Genomic DNA, 20,951 nt, shown 5'->3' on the forward strand with positions numbered 1-20,951 from the left:
TTCGTGATATGGTTATACTCCAAATCACGCGACAGGGGGTTCCGTTGTCCCATCGAGAACATGCCTGGACTGTAGCAGTATGGCGTCAGGTAAGCTTTCTGACAGACACATATCGAGGTATGGGTTGCGGACACGTATGCGTCTCGAAGAACATGCAGGAGCTCTTTCACCGCTCTATATAAAGAGTCTCATACTTCGCCGGAGGTACGCGTTCTAATATTTCGGGAGCCACTTCTTTCATTGCTTGCTTGCCTGACTTGAGCGTCGGAGGGTCGCCACCGGGAACCCCTTCCCGGCCCGACTTCTGTGCAGGTTCGCCGGAGCTTCGTACGACTAGCCGGAGGCCCACGTCATCGACTAGGAGAGCGCCACGTGTCCAGCGTCCGTTGAGTCAGCGTTCGGACAGGATCAGTAATGTTTGACGATAACCTTCTTTTTGTTCTTCTCAACAATATAGAAACTACAACTCTCTTCTTTCTTAAATACCCTTATCTTGAGGAAGTATGAATTTATAGGAGAAGATAAGAATATTGATAGTCATTTCATTAGGAGAGTTACTAACATTCACTTATATTAGTGAAGTCATTTATGTTAATAGAGTCATGAAATGGATTACTAACATTCACTTATGTTAGTGGAGTCATGAGATGGAGTTACTAACATTCACTTCTATTAGTAGAGTCATTTATATTAGTGGAGTTATGAGATAATCTCATTATCCCATTTGAATGCCCCATAGTGGGCATACGTTACTAACACCATATGAATATCCCATAGTGAACATAAGTCACTGACAGTTCCATACTCTCTGGAAGATATAAATTACAAGAGGTATTTGTCCTAGCGTAGCGACTTTTTACATGGAGGAGGTTAGACACCCAACAAACCTATCTTAGAACTATATAAGATGTTACTATGTATAATTATTTCTACCTTAGTCATTGCAACGTTGTTGCATTCACCTCTTGGGACTGGCCATGAGACATATATACTATAAAATTTTTGAATTAGCCCCACGAGTTGGAGCAATTGGTTCATACAAGGGTGTTATTGCCAATAGACCTGAAATAAATTCCCAATAGATGCAGAATACCTCATTGATTGCCTTAATCCCTCCTTACATGTGCTACTGTTGTTGGGCGAAGCTTCTATATGATTTATCTCCCTTCTAGACAGTAGAGGCCACCCTAAAGGGGCCACCAACGATTTCACCTTTTGTTGTTAATTTCTACCTTAGTCATCCACCTCCTAATTAGATGATGTTATTAGTCATAGCCCAATCAACTCTCGACAATGTCCTATATAAGATTGTTGTCAATTGTATCTTATCCATTATAACATGGGGGTAAGTGAAGGTAGCATATGGTTTTACTTTTGATATTTTAGCGCATTACCATTTTATCACCCTAACCCATTGGAAAATCATGCTCTTGGCATATTGGCATATTGATGTCCATTAAACCTTTATTTGAAAACTATGACTAAATAGGACTTAAGCAACTATATTTAATTAAACTTTACTGTGATATTAGGCACTTCATAATTGCTTCAAATTAGGATCACTAGACTTTTATAAGTCTTCTAAGTGTAATTATACCTTAAACATAGATTGCATAACCTAATTAGAGTGCTATAAGTTTATGAAATTAGCACAATTTTAAAATATTTTATCATGAGCTCATTAAAGGACTTATGTTTGTTATACTCATTCACCAATACTATCAAAGAATTTTTAGGACTTCCCTGGTTTAGATCATGTTAAAATTTTAAAATTCTAATAGCATAGGACCAACAACAAATTTTAACTCAAACTAAATAATGACCTTAAATACCTTAGAACACTTCAAAGTATACTAACTAATTGTACTCGTCTCATCCTGAGTGCAATCATGTCCTCATGGATAGATTGAGATATTAAAATTGGAATATTAAATTTATGAACTAATACATTAAAATCAATTGACTGATAATCCATATTTGTGGCCGCTCAAAGAAATTAACGGTGAGTGACACAGTCATATCTATAAATTAAGCATAATAAATTTAGAAATCAACTAGTGCGATCACCTATCTTGTAAGAGTCAACTAATAGTAAATAAACAATCCGTTGCTAATAAAGGACCATAATAAAACAAATTATGTATTTTGACAAATATAAAAATTGAGTATATATTTTGGATATTATGTGATTGAGTAAATTGTCAATCAAACTAAGATACAAGCGAAAAAGAGAAATAGGAGTCCTTTCAAGACGGTATGATAGTTGAGACATAAAATGTTATCATATAAAATCTCATGATCGAAACTTGGCATGTCCAAGTATACCCTTCCTCATGCCTTAGTCACTTATATTAATAGTCAATAATCATCCGTAATTTACCTCCTCCATATTGACCTAATAATGGATTGACTTAACTATTTGTCCCCTCGGGGCGGTGTGATGGTTAAAGCATGGGGTGTTGCCACATGAGATCTTGGGGTCGAAACTTGGCGTGACCGAGTATGACCTCCCCCATGTCTTGACCATTTGCACTAATGGCTAGTAGCCACCCATGATTTACCTCCTCCGTGTTGACCTAGAGACGGATTGACGGGGGCACTGGGGGCGAGCGAATCACCTTTTTTTTTTGCCACATAATAATGGATTGATAGGAATGCTATGAGTACCTTTTGCCATAAAAAAAAAAAATGATAGACGGAGAGATAGCAAAAGGAGAAGAGTTTAGGATGCTAAGAGTTAGAGAACATAAAAAAAAAGTTTCATCTGCATTAATTTCTTCAACTTACTCTTCATCCCATACTGGGATAATAGATTTACTGCTGAAATCACCAATAATGGCAATCCTTATTTGTCCTTTAAAACTGTCAATTTGATTTTAGATGAATCAATTTTGGGTGGAAAAGAAAAGTCAACCAATGCCTTCTTGAAATTTCTTCCAACTGCTCAATAACAGGTTCTCTCCCCTCTCCGTCCCTTTCATTTGGATAACTTTCCTCCAAAAAAACAGCACCATCAATGTAACTATGATCTAGGGATAGACTTTTCAAATGAACAAACAAAAACTCAACTAGACATTAATCCATAAATATTATCAGCCTCTCAGAAATAAAATTTAAAAAAAACCTGTACAGGATCTTCATTATGCTTTAAAACCTAATCACTATGGGCAACAACAGGTGATCATAACTCCAAACACAGGTCAATCCCCAGAAAGCATAAGATCAATACTTGCATCTTCATTATAGTTTTCTACAATTTTCTTTGCATACGAGGGGATGTGCCTTTCAGCTCTGCAAGAATTGAAGTAATGGTATATCAAGGATTTCCTTATCATTACATTCTATCAAATGATAGTCATGAGGGTTCTTACCTTTGTTTCCCCCATAGTCGATACACATACAAGTAATTCCTTATTGTGTGGTAATCCAACGAATAGCGAGCAAACTCCAAACCTTTGGGGCCGATCTGAATTACAACAAATGCATGTATCATCTTCATCTTGAACATAATAGGGCCAGCATGTGTAAAGTATGGTATACTCACCAGATTAAGCAGGAAAGCAATGATATTCCCGACAAACTTAGGAGCTGGTTGAGGACCCTTGCCTGAAAGTGTCAAAATTGAGATGGATGGTAAGTCTCTCAATCAGGTTCTACTATACATCTGAAATATGGATGCAAGTGACATTACATAGTTCATAGTTAAGCACAAGGCATGATGCACAACACACATGGACCAATAACTTACCATTTTTTGCTTTATCATCAGCCTTCACAGTCTCCATGACAAATGGTTTTCGATAACCCTGAAAATAGTTATTCATGAATGATAAAGAACTATCAGCATGAATTTTTATGGATGCGTGGGATAATTATCCTTATATTCGGAAAGAGCCATCTGACATACACTCGTGGTAGTTGGAGTGATCTCTAAAAGCTTCTCAACGAGTTCTAGCATCTCCCTCCCTTTCTCATTCCTGACACACGGAAACACCAACCAGCTGGTAAGAGATATTTGTCTAGGAACTACTTAACATAAAGCTTGTTCTGAAACTTTCAGCTTCTATTAGCAGACGACTCCAAAAGGAATTACAAGAGAAAATAAGTTAATTATATGTGCATTTTAAGGATTAAGAATGCTGCAATTCATGTAATGTGCACGGGAATTTTCACATTACCTAACAGTGATATATTGTGGATGCTCAGTCATGCTTACCCCAGAGTATTTTGGAACACCCATATAGCCCACAACTAAGTCCTGCAGTGTTCAACAAATTGTGAGAAATGGTAAATTTAATGTCCCAGTTTTCTTGGCAATAGCTGAAAGATATATCAGATCACTGCATCTTACTGGTACTTGCATAAAACGCAAGTGCACAGAAATAATTCCTCTTAGGAAAACTTAAGTCATTACAACAACATCAACAACAACAACTAAGCCTTATCCCACTAGGTGGGATCGGCTATATGAATCATTTTATGTGATTGAGCTTTGTTTCCTACTATATCATCATCTATACTTAAATAAATTTTATCTTATTTTATTGTTGCTAACCAAGTTTTTTTTTATCTTCCTCTTCCTCGTTTGATATGTGTGTTTGTCTCTCACATCGTCTAACTGGAGTATTTATTGATCGTCTAAGTACATGGTCGTACCATCTTAAACGTACTTCTTGAAGTTTTCCCTCAATTTATACAACTCCGACTTTCTCTCTAATTCTCTTATTTTTTATTATATCCATCCTTGTATGTCCATACATCCACCTTAATATCCTCATCTCTGTAACTCTCATCTTCTGCTCATGTGCTCGAGTCATAACCCAACATTACGGTCACATAAAACACTCGATGCTCTCCTCTATTTTAATCATCCTACTTGTACTCTATTTAAAACATCTCTTTTAATCCCTCCATCGTTTTGCAAAAATGATCCTAAATATTTACAGCTCTCAATTTCGGGCAACTGGTCATCTCCTATCTTAACAATTGTCTCATTATATTTAATATTGCTAAACTTAAATTTCATATATTTTATCTTTATTCTAAAGTCTAAAACCTTTCCCTTTTATTATTTTCCGTTAAAATGCTAATTTAGCATTACTTCTTCACGTGTTTCATCTACCAAAATAATATCATCTATAAACAAAATGTACCAAGGTTCTGTGTCTTGAATGTGTGTACTGAGTTCGTTCATAATTAGTGTAAAAATATAGGGACTCAGAGCTGATCCTTGATGTAACCCTATCTTTATTGGAAATGCTTCAGTTACTCCACTTGAAGTCTTTACTCTGGTTGTTATATCCTCGTATATATCCTTAATTAGTTCAATATATGTTACGCTGACACCTCTCATTTTTAGAATTCTCTATATAATTTCTTTTGGGACTCTATTATAAGTTTTTTTTAAGTCATTGAATATCATGTGTAGATCTTGTTTTTACTCCCAATATTTTCCAATTAATTGTCCAAGAAAATGTTTAGCTTCTATTGTCGACCTTCCAGGTATGAACCATAATTAATTTTCAGTCACCGCGTGATCTCTTTAATTTTTTTTATTATTTTTTCCCAAAGTTTCATGATATGACTCATTAGTTTAATATCCTATAGTTTGTACAATTTTGTACGTCTCCCTTATTTTTATATAAGAGAACTAGAGTACTTACCTTCCATTGATCAAATATTTTTTTTTTTCATTTTTTTCATTTTCTTTGATAAAAAAAGGATAGCCTGGTGCACGAAGCTCCCGCTATGCGGGGTCCCGGGGAAGGGTCTATTTGCATAGCCTTACCCTGCTTTTTACAAGAGGTTGTTTCTAGGATTCTAACCCGTGACCTTTTGGTCACAAAGCAACAATTTTATCGTTGCGCCAAGGCTCCCCTTCAGATTATATTTTGATGCCATATCAAAATTGGAAATTATATTAACTAAAAGAAATATCAAATACATGGGATGCTAACTCCTTTTATCTTCAGAAAACCCTGGAAATTCTAGTAGATTTTTTCTAAACTTCTAAACAGACTTATAAAACAAAATAAATTCTATGCAAACTATCTTACTATCACCTCTCATAATATATAGAATATTTCTGCTTATGCATAACTTATCTCTAAAAGTTATAACCAAATTTTAAAAGAGCTGATCTATCTTTAAAAACTATGATAAACTTTTAACAACTCTTAAAAACTAAAAGTATATAAAATTAAATTCTATTTTAAAAGAAATTCTAACGATTCCTAATGTTTAACCTGCAGCACTTAATCAAGTCGAGCAATTATAATATTAGCTAGTCAAAGAAATTGAGACTAAACATTTGAAGGAACCTTGAACAACCATTCATTGAGTTAAGCTCCAAATGACTTGAACCTACATTAGCCAACACTAGCGTGAAATATTCTACATGGTTATTGTTGGAAGCAGTCCGAAGATGGAACTTTGTTTTGAGCGTGAATCATTTTCCTTAAGGAAATTTTGCCCCCACTATGTTGCTACCGGGTTTTAGCGACAAATTCCCTTCAGGATACTCAAAACAATGTAGAATCTATAGACATCAATTCTATAGATTCTCCCAAGACAATTTAGAGAATGAAAAGTGATTACAGAGAAGATGTTAAAAGGATGTATATATAGTGAACAATGCAACTTTTGGGAAAGGTTGTGGAGACACCTATTCATGAATGGGCACGTTAATTGTCACATCTGTTCACCAAGAAAAATTCAAAATTAAATTAATTCCGAATTTTATATTTGTGCCCACGTGCCTAAGTGCCCATCTTTGACATATATATAAATATGCTCCACTTGGTTACCAAGGTCACCAATTAAATACAACATACTTGATGTACATCCTTTAATAAGCCTATCAAACATCTTCATTCTTTTCAATGTGGGACTAAACATATATCACTAACTATTTCAACAATCCCCCACTTAGTAATATTTGTAATCAACTGCAAAGTTATATGTATCTAGCATGTGTTTTTCAACTTAAACTTGCTATTAGTATAAATATTTCAAAATCTCATCGAAATATATGGTAGTTAATGAACTTAAACCATAATTTCTATATGATAAGATTAGAAATATCATACACATAGAACTTTTGATTTCTCTAATATGTCCACCGTGAGCTTTAACACCATATTATGGCCTTGTGCTACCCTGGATTCACAAACACTTACAAAAGTTTTTGTAAAATACCGAAAAATGGCGAATAAGAATAAGGGAATTTTTTGGAATTTTTGGAAATTTTTCGGGAATTTTTCGGAGCTCGTACGGACGAGTTAACGGGGATAAAAACGGGGCCCGGGAAAGCCTGTTTAGGCTACCTATTTAAGCGAGGAAAAGTTGAATTTGTTTATTCATTTTATTTTTCCTTTTCCTTATTTTTTTTCTTTTCCCCGTTTTCTTTTTCCCTCCTGTGAGCTATGTCGTGCCCTAAACCCTTCGACGCCGTCTCCTCCTCCTAACCGGCGCCCGACGACTTGCCCTAACCGCCACAAGCGGCGGTTTTCTCCTTCCCTTCTATTTCTCTTCTTCCTGCCCGAGCCCCTCTTCTCTTCTGGTGCCGATCAGTGTGTGTGTGCCCTAGCGTCGCGCCGGTACCGGCCGCCTCCTCCTCTTCGCCGAGACCCCCTTCTCTTCCTCCTCGCCGGGCGACGACGCCGACGCCGATCACAGCCAACGTCGCTGCCGCCACTTGAGGCCGCACCACTGTGAGTCAATCGTTGTTGTGCCCTAGATCTGCAACGCGCCGCCGTCTCTTTGCCTTAGCCGAATCCCTTCCACCGCCGGTAGCCCGAGTTCCTCCCACCAGCCGCCGAACTTGCGTGCCCTAGGTTCCTCTCCTTTGTTTCGGCCGGAATCCCCTCTGCCCTAGTTCCTTACTGCCGAGCCAACAAGGTGAGTTGGTTGTGACACTTGATTTCACTCTTGATTTCCCTTCTGACCTGGTCCGCAGGTGTAGGGTTTAGTGGATCACTGATTTTGAAGGTAATCTTGTGTTGTTGTTTGTTCTTGGGTAGTGACGGCAACAAAACTAAGACAGCAGTAACTCCGGCCACAGTTTCCAACAGTTGCCTCTATTCCGGCAGCCCTCATTCCAGCAATAAACGATCAGCAATAATCAATGGCTGTGATTTGAGGTAAAGTGTAGGATCGTGATACATTTTGTAGTGAATTTGGATTATATGGTTAGTGGGTTGGTTTAGGGTTTTCCTCTAAATAGTTCTTAAGAATTTATTTAGCTATTTATGTAAATTGTAGCTAAATAAAATATATTTATTTGTTTGTGACTTAGGGTTTTGATGCGAGACGAGTATCTCGATTACCGGATTGGACCATTTTATTGGAGGCGGGTACTTTGACTTTATGTCATTTGATATGCATAGTAATGTTTACAACACATGCAATGATTGTGTTTTGTTATCTGTTTCGGTTGATCACTACCTGACCTGTTATATGCTTGCTTGTTTATTTGTTTTGCACATCATGCTAGTGTTTACCTGATTATGCCTATTTATAGAGGTAGTGACACAACCATGCTATTTATCATGTTCAGGACCTAGGGTTTTTGATACTTTATCTGGTCTGTGTACTTTGATTGATTCACTTTCTGATGGTACACATTTTACATGTATCTGGATTATTGCTATGCTGCTCAGTAATTTTGCCATGCTTAGTGTCATGCACCATTCGCATGATTGTATGCTGTGCGATTGTCGGCTCCATTATTGTTGAGCACATCGCCAGTTACATGTATCTGCACACACGACCACTCATGGGTTAGTGGTATATTCAGGCAGGGTGTGTTGCAGCAGATGCTCTGTCAAGGGCTCCGTTGGTCCACTCATGGGTTAGTGTGACGCAACGTTGTAGCAGGACAGGGATCTCTCCCCTTCATCGTGTACCGGGAGATGAGAGCATTGAGCTCCCCCATTTATGATTTGGGGTAGGAGGATAGGTGTACTCCGACAGCATCCCGTCCACTCGGTCACTCATCAGGAGTAGTGATGACAGAGTGCACGGTTGTCACTGTTGGTTGCTACTCGGAAAACCTAATGGTTCTACTGTACAAAAATTTTGTACAAAGGTCTGAACCTTTTTCCTAGCTACCATGTGTTCTTTTAAATTAAACTTGGATCGCCGACGGAACTTAACACGTTTGATCCAAAGTTTAATTTATTTGTTCTTTTAGGTTTAGACTTGGATCTCCTGCAGAACTTAACACTTTCGATCCAAATCACCTAGGTTATTAATTCTATTAAATATTAATTTCCAAAATTGGCTTCCAGTACTGACGTGGCGAGGCATATGGCCTTCTTGGATATGAGAGCAACCACCACCGACTAGACAAAGCCTTTTAAGGAAAACTAATATTTAATTTCCTTAAATAACTTTAGGTCAACCGAAAAGAACAATCAAATCACAAGGAAAAAAAAACAAAAGAACACAACATCGAAAATAAATTCGAAATACTAGAATCGCATGCCTCTTGTATTTGGTATTATTTCTAAAAATAACTAGTATGATGCGGAAAGGAAAAATACTAGTTATACCTTTTAGAAAGACCTCTTGATCTTCTACCGTATTCTTCTTCTAACCTCGGACGTTGTGTGGGCAACGATCTTCCGAGATGAGAACCACCTTTTCACCTTCCTTCTTTCTTCTAGATTTCGGCCACAATAGATTTCTTCAAGGATGAAGAATTTCGGCCACCACCAATGCTCCAAGGGATGCTAGAGACGAGGCTTGCTTTCTCTTCTTCTTCTCCTTCCTTGATCAGGCCACAAACAAGAGCTCCACCAAGAAGATAGGTTTCGGCCAACAAGAGGAGAGGAGAGAAATAGGGCCGGCCACCAAAACCAAGGAAGAGAGGGAGGAAAAGAATAGAGGTTGTTCACCCATGAAGGCTCCTCTACCTCCTCTTTTATAATCCTTGGTCTTGGCAAATAAGGAAATTTTAATAAAAACTTCCTTAATTCCTTTACCATGAAAAAGAAAAATTTATTTAATTAAAAATAATTTTTCTTCTCATTATTATAATGGCCGGCCACACCAAATCTCCAAGCAAATAAAAATTTTAAACACAAATTAAAACTTCCTTATTTGCTTCCGAAATTTTATAAAAAAAATTTCTCCAATAATTTTTATCCCTTCATGATTGGTTAAAAGGAAATTTTATAAATTAAATCTTTCTTTAAACATGTGGATAATTTCCGGAAAGTTATCTCAAAAATTAAAATCTCCTTTCAATCTATAAATAAGGAAAGATATCAAATCTTTTCTTAATCTTTTGTAGAAACTAATAAAAGAGAATTATTAATTTTTAAACTTTCTTTTAAATCATCAACATGGTTAAAAGGAAAATTTTTACCAAAATTAAAATCAACCTTTTAATCTACAAATAAGGAAAGAGATTTAGCTCTTCTCTTAATCTTTTGTAGAATCTTATAAAAGGAAAGATTTAAATTTTTAAACTCTCTTTTAAATCATGTTATCCACATAAGAAAAATTTAAAAAAAAAATAAAAATCCTTTTATTTTAATTTGGGCCAACCACACCAAGCTTGAACCCAAGCTAGGGCCGGCCACCTTGAAGCACCCATGAACCAAACTTTGGCCGGCCCTAGCTTAGTCTCCAAGCTAGCTTGGTCGGCCCCTATGGATGGGTAAGAAGGTAGGTATAGTACTCTATAATTAAGAGGCTACGATAGGGATCGAGAGGAGGAATTAGTTTTGGTCTCCTGATAAAATTAAGCATCCCGTGTTCGCCCCGAACACACAACTTAATTTTATCAATAATAATTCATTCCACTAGAGAACTATTATTGAACTACCGCACCAATCCCAAATTACATTTTGGGCTCCTTCTTATTATGAGTGTGTTAGTCTCCCTGTGTTTAAGATAACAAATGTCCACTAATTAAGTAAGTTACTGACAACTCACTTAATTAATATCTAGCTCCAAGAGTAGTATCACTCAACTTCATCGTCATGTCGGACTAAGTCCACCTACAGGGTTTAACATGACAATCCTTATGAGCTCCTCTTGGGGACATTCTCAACCTAGATCACTAGACACGTTTCCTTCTATAATCAACACACACTATAAGTGATATCATTTCCCAACTTATCGGGCTTATTGATTTATCGAACTAAATCTCACCCATTGATAAATTAAAGAAATAAATATCAAATATATGTGCTTGTTATTATATTAGGATTAAGAGCACACACTTCCATAATAACTGAGGTCTTTGTTCCTTTATAAAGTCAGTATAAAAGAAACGACCTCAAATGGTCATACTCAATACACTCTGAGTGTACTAGTGTAATTATATAGTTAAGATAAACTAATACCTAATTACACTACGACCTTCCAATGGTTTGTTCCTTTCCATCTTGGTCGTGAGCTACTGTTTATAATTTATAAGGAACTGATAACATGATCTTCTGTATGTGACACCACACACCATGTTATCTACAATATAAATTAATTGAACAATTACATTTATCATAAATGTAGACATTTGACCAATGTGATTCTTATTTCTAGATAAATGTTTATACCAAAAGCTAGGCTTTTAGTATACATCCTAACAGTCACAGCCCTACCCACTCGGTCTCACCATCATATATGAGACGGCTGATTGGAGAGTAGGGGTGACCACGACATGTCATAGGCATCATACGCATTGATGCATTTATTTCTTGTGATTGTGTTTGCTGCATTTATTGCTGCATATTGGTTGGATGCCCATGCTTGACATGCATACAGGATTTCTATACCTCTCGGACTGTTTATCCTTGTACCAGGTCCTGGTTAGTACAATATTCTCCTGTTTATTTCAGTTTGCATTTACCTTTATTACGTCAGGAGACTGTACGCATGATTAGTGCTAGATGTTATTTCCTTACTATGTATATCAGTTGTTACCCGCTGAGGAGTTGACTCACCTCGTGGATATTTACTATTTTCAGGTTAATGCTGTCAGGAGAGTTCCAGTCGCTAGTCCCCTGCAGTCCACGAGGACGTCGTGTTGAACTTTTAGTCTTTCTTGTTTTAGACTATGTTTGGACTTGTTTGTGTTGATACATTTGGATCTTGTATGGATTCTTATTGCCTATGAGTTTTATTGGATTTGTTTTATTACACGCCTGCCTAGACGGCAGAAGAGGTAAGTTGATTTTATCGTCAGTTTTGTACTTTATGGGTGTAGTTGAGTAGGGCTGTTTTTGATTCATATTATCACCGTTACAGTTTGTTAAATTATTAACTACGTGGGTGATTGTTTATATTATTGTTATTGTTCCGGCCGTGTTGGCCGAGGTATATGTGGCCCAGAGGGCGATGTAGAAAGTTTCAGATTGTCCGTCGTACAGGGGAGATGTTGCCGAAATTTCTTCGGATAAAGACTCCTCCGGGGCATGACAGCCACTCACTTGGCTACCAGGATTCATAAACTCTAGTATTTAACCTGGAGATCTAGAGTTCAAATCCTGGGGAAGGCAAAAATCCACTAGCTAGGGGTGGGAAGTCCTTGTGAGTAACGGTACGACCCACGACATAAGGGGTCGCTAGTTGGGCCACCATTGTGGCCGCCCAAGGGACTATCAGGGGCCGCTAGTGTGGCCGCCCAAGGGGCCGTGACGTTACAGTTTTATTCTCAAACCTTTGATAGAAGTAGCACCACTTCTTGTGTTTGCATAGGTGAAGACCTTTAAATCTCGTTTGAGATTTCTTGTTTATGACCAACATACATCTTCATTAAGAATACTTTATATTCAGCCTCTTTTCCATAAGTACTTCATTGATTCTAATACTTGCTACATGTCACTAATAATTTGTTGTTACCTGTTAAACCTTTAAGATTGCCGTGCAATAAGAAAGGTAAGGTTCCCATTATTACTGGCAAATCAGAATGGTTTTAGACCCATTGCACTTGTAGTGCTTTTTATCATATCTCTCGAGAGTCCTTTTATTAATGGGTCGGCTAGGTTCTTACTAGACCTAACATAGACAACTGTTATAATACCATCAGAAATTAGTTGTCTAATATATTCATGTCTCAGGGCAATATGTCTTGATTTACCATTGTAAATCTTGCTAAATGCTCTAGAAATAGTTGCTTAACTATCACAGTGCAAAGAAATCGCTGGCATCGGTTGTGGCCACAACTCTATGTCTGTTAACATGTTTCTCAGCCATTCAACTTCTTTGCCTGCGGCTGCCAAAGAAATGAATTCTGATTCCATTGTAGAATGAGTAATGCACGTCTGTTTCTTGGAAGCCCATGAAATAGCTCCTCCACCCAAAGTGAAAATCCAACTAGACGTCGATTTATTATCAGTGATACTAGTATCTGTATAACCTTCTAGCATCGATGGGAACTTATTATAAAACAAGGAATGAGATTTGGTTTTCTTCAAATATCCAAGAACTCTTCCAATTGCTCTCCAATGTTCGGTGCTAGGATTATGTGTATACCTTGCAAGCTTGCAACTGGAAAAGGCAATGTCGGGTCTTGTACAATGCATGACATACATTAAACTGCCAATAGCATTTGCATAGTCTAATTGACTAATTGATCTACCCGAATTATCTACCAATTTATTCGAAACATCAAATGGGGTGTTGGCGTCTTTTATTCCTAGATGAGTGAACTTAGAAAGAACTTTATCAATATAGTGAGATTGACTCAGAGCAAAACCCCCACTATGTTTCATCACTTTTATTCCTAAAATTGTATCAACTTCTCCTAAATCTTTCATCTTAGACTGAGAAGATAAATAAGATTTAGTTTCATTTACTCCTTGCATATTTGTTCCTATAATTAGCATATCATCAACATAAAGACATATAATTATACCAGCAATTTTTGTGAACTTAGAATAGATACATTTGTCTGTTCCATTATGTCTAAAGCCATGTGATAAAATCACTTTGTCGAATTTTTCATGCCACTGTTTAGGGGCTTGCTTCAGTCCATACAAGGATTTAACCAATTTGTAGACTTTCTTTTCATGACCAGGAAGTTCAAAACCTTCTGGTTGTTCTATGTAAATTTCTTCATCAAGTTCACCATTTAAAAATGCTGTCTTTACGTCCATTTGATGAATATATAAATTGTAGATTGATGCTAAAGCAAACAAAACTCTTATCGAAGTAATTCTTGCTACCGGAGCATATGTGTCAAAGTAATCAACACCTTCCTTTTGCTTAAAGCCTTTGGCTGTAAGCCTTGCCTTGAAGGTTTGTAGAGAACCATCAGTGTTGTATTTTCTCCTAAACACCCATTTACAACCAATAGGTTTTAATTTAGAAGGTGGATCAACTAACACCTATGTTCCATTTGCTAGAAGAGAATCCATTTCATCGTTTAGTGCTTCCTTCTAGAAACTGGAATCTCTTGAAGTCATTGCTTCCCTATATGTTTTTGGATCATCTTCTAAATGCAAAACAATAGGTATTTTACCCAACACCTCATCTCTACTTCCTTCGACCAAAAACATTAATGATTGTGAATTTATAAAATCAGTACCAAAATATTTTTCTTTTCTTGCTCTCTGACTCCTCCTTGGTTCATTAGGAGGTTCTACTGATTTTTGTTTCTTAGTTGAACCAGAATTCATAGTAGTGCTTTGTGTTGTATTTTCAGGGATTTCTTCATTTGATTGTGGATCACCTTTTGAATCTTTTAGAAAACTTGTTTCTAAAAATTCAACATCTCTAGATTCTATAATAGTATTAGAATCTGCATCCAACAACCTGTACGCTTTTGAATTTTCAGCATATCCCACAAAAATACTCTTAAGAGCTCTAGGTCCTAACTTGGTCCTCTTAGGATCAGGAACTCTATAATAAGCTATACACCCCCACACTTTCAAATAACTTAGATTTGGCTTCCTTCCTTTCCATACTTCATATGGAGAAGTTTTAATTTTCTTTGATGGAATTCGATTGTGTACATAACAGGCTGTTAGTAATGCCTCTCCCCATAGATTTGTTGGTAGTTTAGCATGCATAAGCATAACATTGATCATATCTACCAGTGTTCTATTTTTTTTTTCAGCCAAACCATTCTGTTGTGGGGTGTAGGGTGCACTAGTTTGGTGGATTATGCCATTATCTTCACAAAAATTTGAAAATTCAATTGGAAAATATTCACCAACTCGATCACTTCACAGGATCTTAATTTTCTTTTCCAATTGATTCTCAACCAAAACCTTATAGTTCTTAAACATATCAAATGCTTGATCTTTTGTTGTCATTAAATAAACTTGCGTGAATCTAGAATGATCATCTATAAAAGTAATAAAATATCTTTTTCCACCTCTAGTTAAGTGACCATTTAATTCACATATATCAAAATGTATTAGTTCAAGCAATTCGGTTGTCCTTTCATTTTTTGGAAAATATTTTCTAGTCATTTTCACTTGTATGCAAATCTCACATTTTTCAGATTTTTCATTTGGACATGAAATTAAACCATGCTTTGACATAAATTTAATCGAACTAAAATTAACATGAGATAAGCGAGCATGCCATAAATTAAATTGAGACACAATCATATAAGCAGAATTATTATCTTTATTGATACTTAATTTAAACATTCCATCACAAGAATATCCTTGTCCTACAAATACACCATTCTTAGAAATTATAAGTTTCTTTGCTTCTATAACAGCCTTCAGTCCCCTCTTGCATAACAAACTTGCAGAAATCAGATTCTTCCTTACATCAGGAACGTGCAATACATTCATTAAGATCATCTTCTTTCCAGAAGTAAATTGCATCTCAATGGTTTCTTTTCCAAGCACTATGGCTGTATCATGATTTCCCATCAAGACTTTTTCCTCCTTTGCTGCAAGTTCATAATTTTTGAATAAATTTCTTTCATTGCAAACATGAACTGAAGCGTCGGAGTCATACCACCAATCAGCAGATTTTTCATTTGTTGCCATGTTGCATTCAGTTATCATGCCGATTTTAAGATCAACAATCATAGCAACGATATCAGGACTTGGTGGACGTTAAAAAACACTCACAATTTTTTTGTCCAACATTTCCCTCCACCTCTAGTCTCTTGAAAAATCTGCATTCATTTTTGTAGTGGCCTACAAAAGTAACAAGTCTTGGTTTTCTTTTTGTTAGCAAAGGTTTCAGTCGAAGTTTCAGCAAACTTTCTTTTCTTTCCAAAATATTTTGTTTTCTTAGACTCAATGTTATTAACCTTAGAACCAGACTCATAAGCAAATTTATTTTCACGAATTCGAGTTTCTTCCTCAATTCGAATATGCTTTATGAGTTGGTCTATGGTGAAATCCTCAAAAGTGTGTAACAATTTCTTTCTGTAGTCATTCAAGTGGTTGGCAATTTTGCAATTACAGCAGCCACTTGCAATGGATCAGACACTTCTATTTTCAGATCCTTGAGTCTAGAAACTAGGACAAGTAGTTCATCGACTTGATCCATGACAAACTTATTATCAATCATACGAAATTCAAAAAACTTCATGCTTAGAAATCTGTCTGTACCTTGTTTTTCAGATGTGTATTTGTTCTCTAAGGCATTCCAGATTTCTTATGGAGATTTGATTGAACGGAAGAGATCATATAATCTATCAGTTAAGGCATTCAGGATGTATCCTCTGCACCGAACTTCATCCTCTTCCCGTTTCTTTCGAGTTGTTTTGATCTCATTAGTATCCTTATCAGTTGGTGCAGGAATCGTAGGCAGATCATGCAACAATAGATATGCGACGCCCAATTCAGTGAGGAGGAAGAACAATTTGTCCTTCCAGCGAGTGAAGTTCGTCCCATCGAAACGGTCCAATTTGAGTGCATTGAAAACAAACTTTGAACCAGTGGCTTCCATTGTAAAAATGGATCGAAAATTTCCTTAAGAATGTTGGAAGCAATCTGAAGATGGAACTTTGTTTTGAGCGTGAATCACTTTCCTTAAGGAAATTTTGCCCCCACTATGTTGCTGCCGGGTTTTAGCGACAAATTCCCTCCAGGATACTCAAAACAATGTAGAATCTAGAGACAACAATTCTATAGATTCCCTCAAGACAATTTAGATAATGAAAAGTGATTACAGAGATGTTAAAAGGATGTATATATAGTGAATAATGCAACATTTGGGAAAGGTTGTGGAGACACCTATTCATGAATGAGCACGTTAACTCATCTGTTCACCAAGAAAAATTCAAAATTAAATTAATTCCAAATTTTATATCTGTGCCCATGTGCCCAAGTGTCCATCTTTGACATATATATAAATATGCTCCACTTGGTTACCAAGGTCACCAATTAAATACAACATACTTGATGCACACTTTAATAAGCCTATCAAACATCTTCATTCTTTTCAATGTGGGACTAAACATATATCACTAACTATTTCAACAGTTATTTCTATTTTTATATATGTGATTAATAAGTATGTCAAGTGTCAACTCGAAGTGTGGATGTTGGAGTGTTGGTGTCTGAGTATTGTTATAATTATGAAGAGTGCCAGTATCAAAGGCTTGGACTGATTAACCCATTTGTATCTATGCTTGATCTGAACCAACACCTATGATACAACAATGGTTATAGAAAATACAATAAACAAGTATGCAACAGCAACTTTTTCTAGCATACATAGAAGAATCTTTGCACAAGGATTAACTAATGAGGTGCCTCTCAACAAAGATGGGAATCTAGGAAGCAGGCTAAATGAGTACCCTTATAATATTAATGCTTGACTATTCCTAATAAGGTTGTATGAAATGACACAAGAGCAATTAGCTAGTATCAATGGAGCCTGAAGCAATTTATAAATAAAGCCCTGAAAGGAAGCTGATGACATAGTCATTCCATGCAGCACCCAAACAGCAAGAGTCACAGAACAATTACAGATAAAAAACACCTTCCAATGATTTTGTTGCCATCCTCATAACAGATAAGGATATGATTAAGCAGTCAAATTAACACACTAACAAAATTGTTTCTGAGTTTTCACATGAACAGCCATTTTAGCAATTCAAATTCAAAAATCAACAATAAAAAGACATTTCCAATCCAGAAATACAAGACTTACTGCTAATGCGTTCGTGTAATCAAAGCAGCTGCAAGGCAAACAAACCAACAATTAGAATACTATTTATACCAAACCCTTACAATCAAAATGTAGGTTATGGATTGTTATGTGCTTTGAGCGACAAGCCTCAAAATGAAATCATTCATCAATAGCTTACATGGTCAAGCAAATCACGCATAGGAGATAGCCAACTACTTGGAGCCTTAGAAGAATAAAGAATTCTTGATTAAGAATACATAATTGAGGACATGACAAGAATTTCAATGGAAATTGTTATCTAGACGGACTGTACTACTGTTCTCACTTACACGATCATGAAAGCTGGTTTTGAGTAGTATTTGCTTTTACATAAAAACCAACCTTCTAGTGCAAAAGGTGATTCGCTTGCCCCTAGTGCTTCCGCCAGCCCGTCCCCAGGTCAACGTGAAAGAGGTAAATCATGGATGGCTAATAGCTTTCGGCAGTTGAATAGTGCATGGGGGAGGGTAGACACCCGACTACTAGTCGGGATTTGACCCTAGACCTCATGGTGGTAACACCACCATGCGCTAGCCAATTGTCTGTCCCGAGGGGACAAACTTTCATTGTCAAGAATGGAAACCAACCTTCTAATAAGATAAAGCAAAGGGTAGTTAGAGCTGAAGAACATAATTAGACCATATGTTAATTTCAAAATTTTTTTTGAGATCTATGAGTTTCACATACCCGAGTTTAATGATGAAAATGAAGCAATTATAGTGCAATTATTATTTTTCAAATATTGATTTCTTTTCTCTTATCTTTCTTTATTAAAACACGATAAATCATTATTAAGTTTTTATTTATAGCAAAAAAACTATATAACTCTTTTTAATTTTGTGAATCCATCATGTATCATATATTATGTTTACATGGATGAATGAATTAATTTTATTAATAAGTTCCATTATATGAGTTTTTCTTTTTTGGTTTATGTTTTTAAATTTTTTAGGTTATTTATTTAGTCACCAAAAGGTAACTATTTAACATTCTTCCAATTGACCTAAAAATTGGATAAAACTAACACTTAAGATGTAATTATGATGCATCATAAACTGAAATGTCAAAAATTCATACTCCTAAAACATTATAATTAGTCCAATATGACAAACGTTAAATGTTGGTAATATTCATCGTTCCATATACCACAAGCACTAGTGTCTTATCATATTATACCCTATAAATGACACAATTTTATAATGGTTCTTCTAAGCAATTCATGTTATAATACATTAATGTTTACATCATATCTACAAACTAAAAATGGCACATAAAAAAGACAAGTGATTTCAAAGTGTAAACTTTATTGGTGCAATTATGCCAATATGTGATTGACATGTGGTTTTGATTTTGATGTTTAGACACTTTAAGTTTGAAAGATAATTATTGATCTCGTGTGTATGCCAAGTATGGAGGTGCAGGAAACTTAACTTGTGTAGTGGGTGCAACAAATGGAAGCCCAAGTAGATCAACAAAGATCAAATACTTGGCACGTGAAAAATGTTAGTACCTAAAGGTAGTTTTGATGTGATCAACCAAGTCAGGTTAGGTTCTGTTGGTATTTAACCTCTGTGTCTAAGTGTGCAGGAACTTATTGTTAGTGCGGTTAGCACTAACGGTCTAACTCGGGTTTTGATGAATGACAAATCAGGTTAAGTTAGGTTTGTCGTTGTCTAACACTCTGATTGAGTGTGCAGGCGAAGTCCAGACAGGTCGACGGGCTGACCGGCTAGGTCGACGGGCCGACCGGATAGCTGGCACGAAGTCCAAATGGGTCGAAGGGCTGACCGGACATTTGACACGAAGTCCAGCTAGGTTGACGGGCTGACCGGATAGCTGGCACGAAGTCCAGATGGGTCGAAGGGCTGACCGGACGTCTGGCAGGTAAGTAAAGGTAAGTCACTGGAAGGGAGTGACTGTGAGGACACGTTCCCGGGAAGGGAACTTAGGCACCGATCCGACTTAAAACCATTTCGGAACTCTAAGTCGAGATCGTGACTAGATTCCGGTCTTGGAAAAATGGAATCTAAGTCATACTCTTTTCTGTCAAATTATAAACTGTGCTAATACTTTGTTTTGCAGGATATACATTATATATTTGCCTTGGACTAATCTTGTCTTGCAGGAGAAGATGTTTTCTGGAGAAAGGTGGTCCAGGCGCCCGGAGAGAATCCGAGCGCCCGGAGGCAAGTTTTATCCTGATCGCGGCGTTGACACGTGGAGCTCACTGGTTGGGTCAGCCACGTCATGATCAAGGCGCCCTGAAGGTTCCAGGCGCCCCGAACCCTCCTATATAAGGAGGGTCAAGGCTGAAGCTTCAATACAACTCAGAACTCTCAGACTGCTCTCTTGTACTCTTGCGACGCCGCAAGGCTACTCTGACAAAGCGCTGTCTTCAGTTTATTTCCTTTCATTTTGTCGGTATTTATTTTCTTATTAGCATTCATGTAATTCATTATTGTAACATTCTTCGAATTGCTAGTGGATTGCCCAACGAAAGCACCCTTGTGTGCGGGCCTTGGAGTAGGAGTCGCCAAAGGCTCCGAACCAAGTAAAATTGGTTTATGTTAGCTTTGTCTCATTTTCATACTTTCCGCTGCATACTCGTTCGAAATTTTAGATCGATATTCACCCCCCCCTCTATCGAAATTCATGATCCAACACTTAGGAGCACAGGAAGTCGAGCGAAAGACACAACTAGCAAAAAGGATGGCACGAGAGAGAGCCGATGGGTTCAATGCGTCCGAGGGATGAGGTGTTGCGGAAGAGTACGTTGGCGGACGAGAAGGAGGCGCGCGGTATTTCCGAGGGACGAGAAGCCAGAGCGGAAGATTGCTCGAAGGGTGGAA

General features: G+C 36.9%; 1 protein-coding gene and 1 long non-coding RNA gene across 2 annotated transcripts in view; one reads left to right on the forward strand and one right to left on the reverse strand.

The window, feature by feature from the left end:
* Positions 1-2,953: 2,953 nt before the first annotated feature.
* The window catches only part of LOC122020626 (7-hydroxymethyl chlorophyll a reductase, chloroplastic-like), a 35,531-nt gene continuing 17,533 nt past the window's right edge, over positions 2,954-20,951 (reverse strand). The window contains exons 13-19 of the mRNA XM_042578631.1: positions 18,085-18,112; positions 4,179-4,258; positions 3,908-3,977; positions 3,749-3,806; positions 3,545-3,606; positions 3,372-3,466; positions 2,954-3,291 (exon numbers count right to left, since the gene is read on the reverse strand). Of these exons, the coding sequence (XP_042434565.1) occupies positions 3,201-3,291; positions 3,372-3,466; positions 3,545-3,606; positions 3,749-3,806; positions 3,908-3,977; positions 4,179-4,258; positions 18,085-18,112 (484 nt within the window). The 3' untranslated portion in view covers positions 2,954-3,200. The remainder of the gene's footprint in view (positions 3,292-3,371; positions 3,467-3,544; positions 3,607-3,748; positions 3,807-3,907; positions 3,978-4,178; positions 4,259-18,084; positions 18,113-20,951) is intronic.
* On the forward strand, positions 7,313-8,355 carry LOC122020627. The gene is made up of 3 exons (XR_006122266.1): positions 7,313-7,899; positions 8,022-8,141; positions 8,297-8,355. It is a non-coding gene; the product is annotated as an uncharacterized LOC122020627 (long non-coding RNA).

Source organism: Zingiber officinale, chromosome 9A (genome assembly GCF_018446385.1).
Source record: "Zingiber officinale cultivar Zhangliang chromosome 9A, Zo_v1.1, whole genome shotgun sequence".
NCBI lineage: Eukaryota > Viridiplantae > Streptophyta > Magnoliopsida > Zingiberales > Zingiberaceae > Zingiber > Zingiber officinale.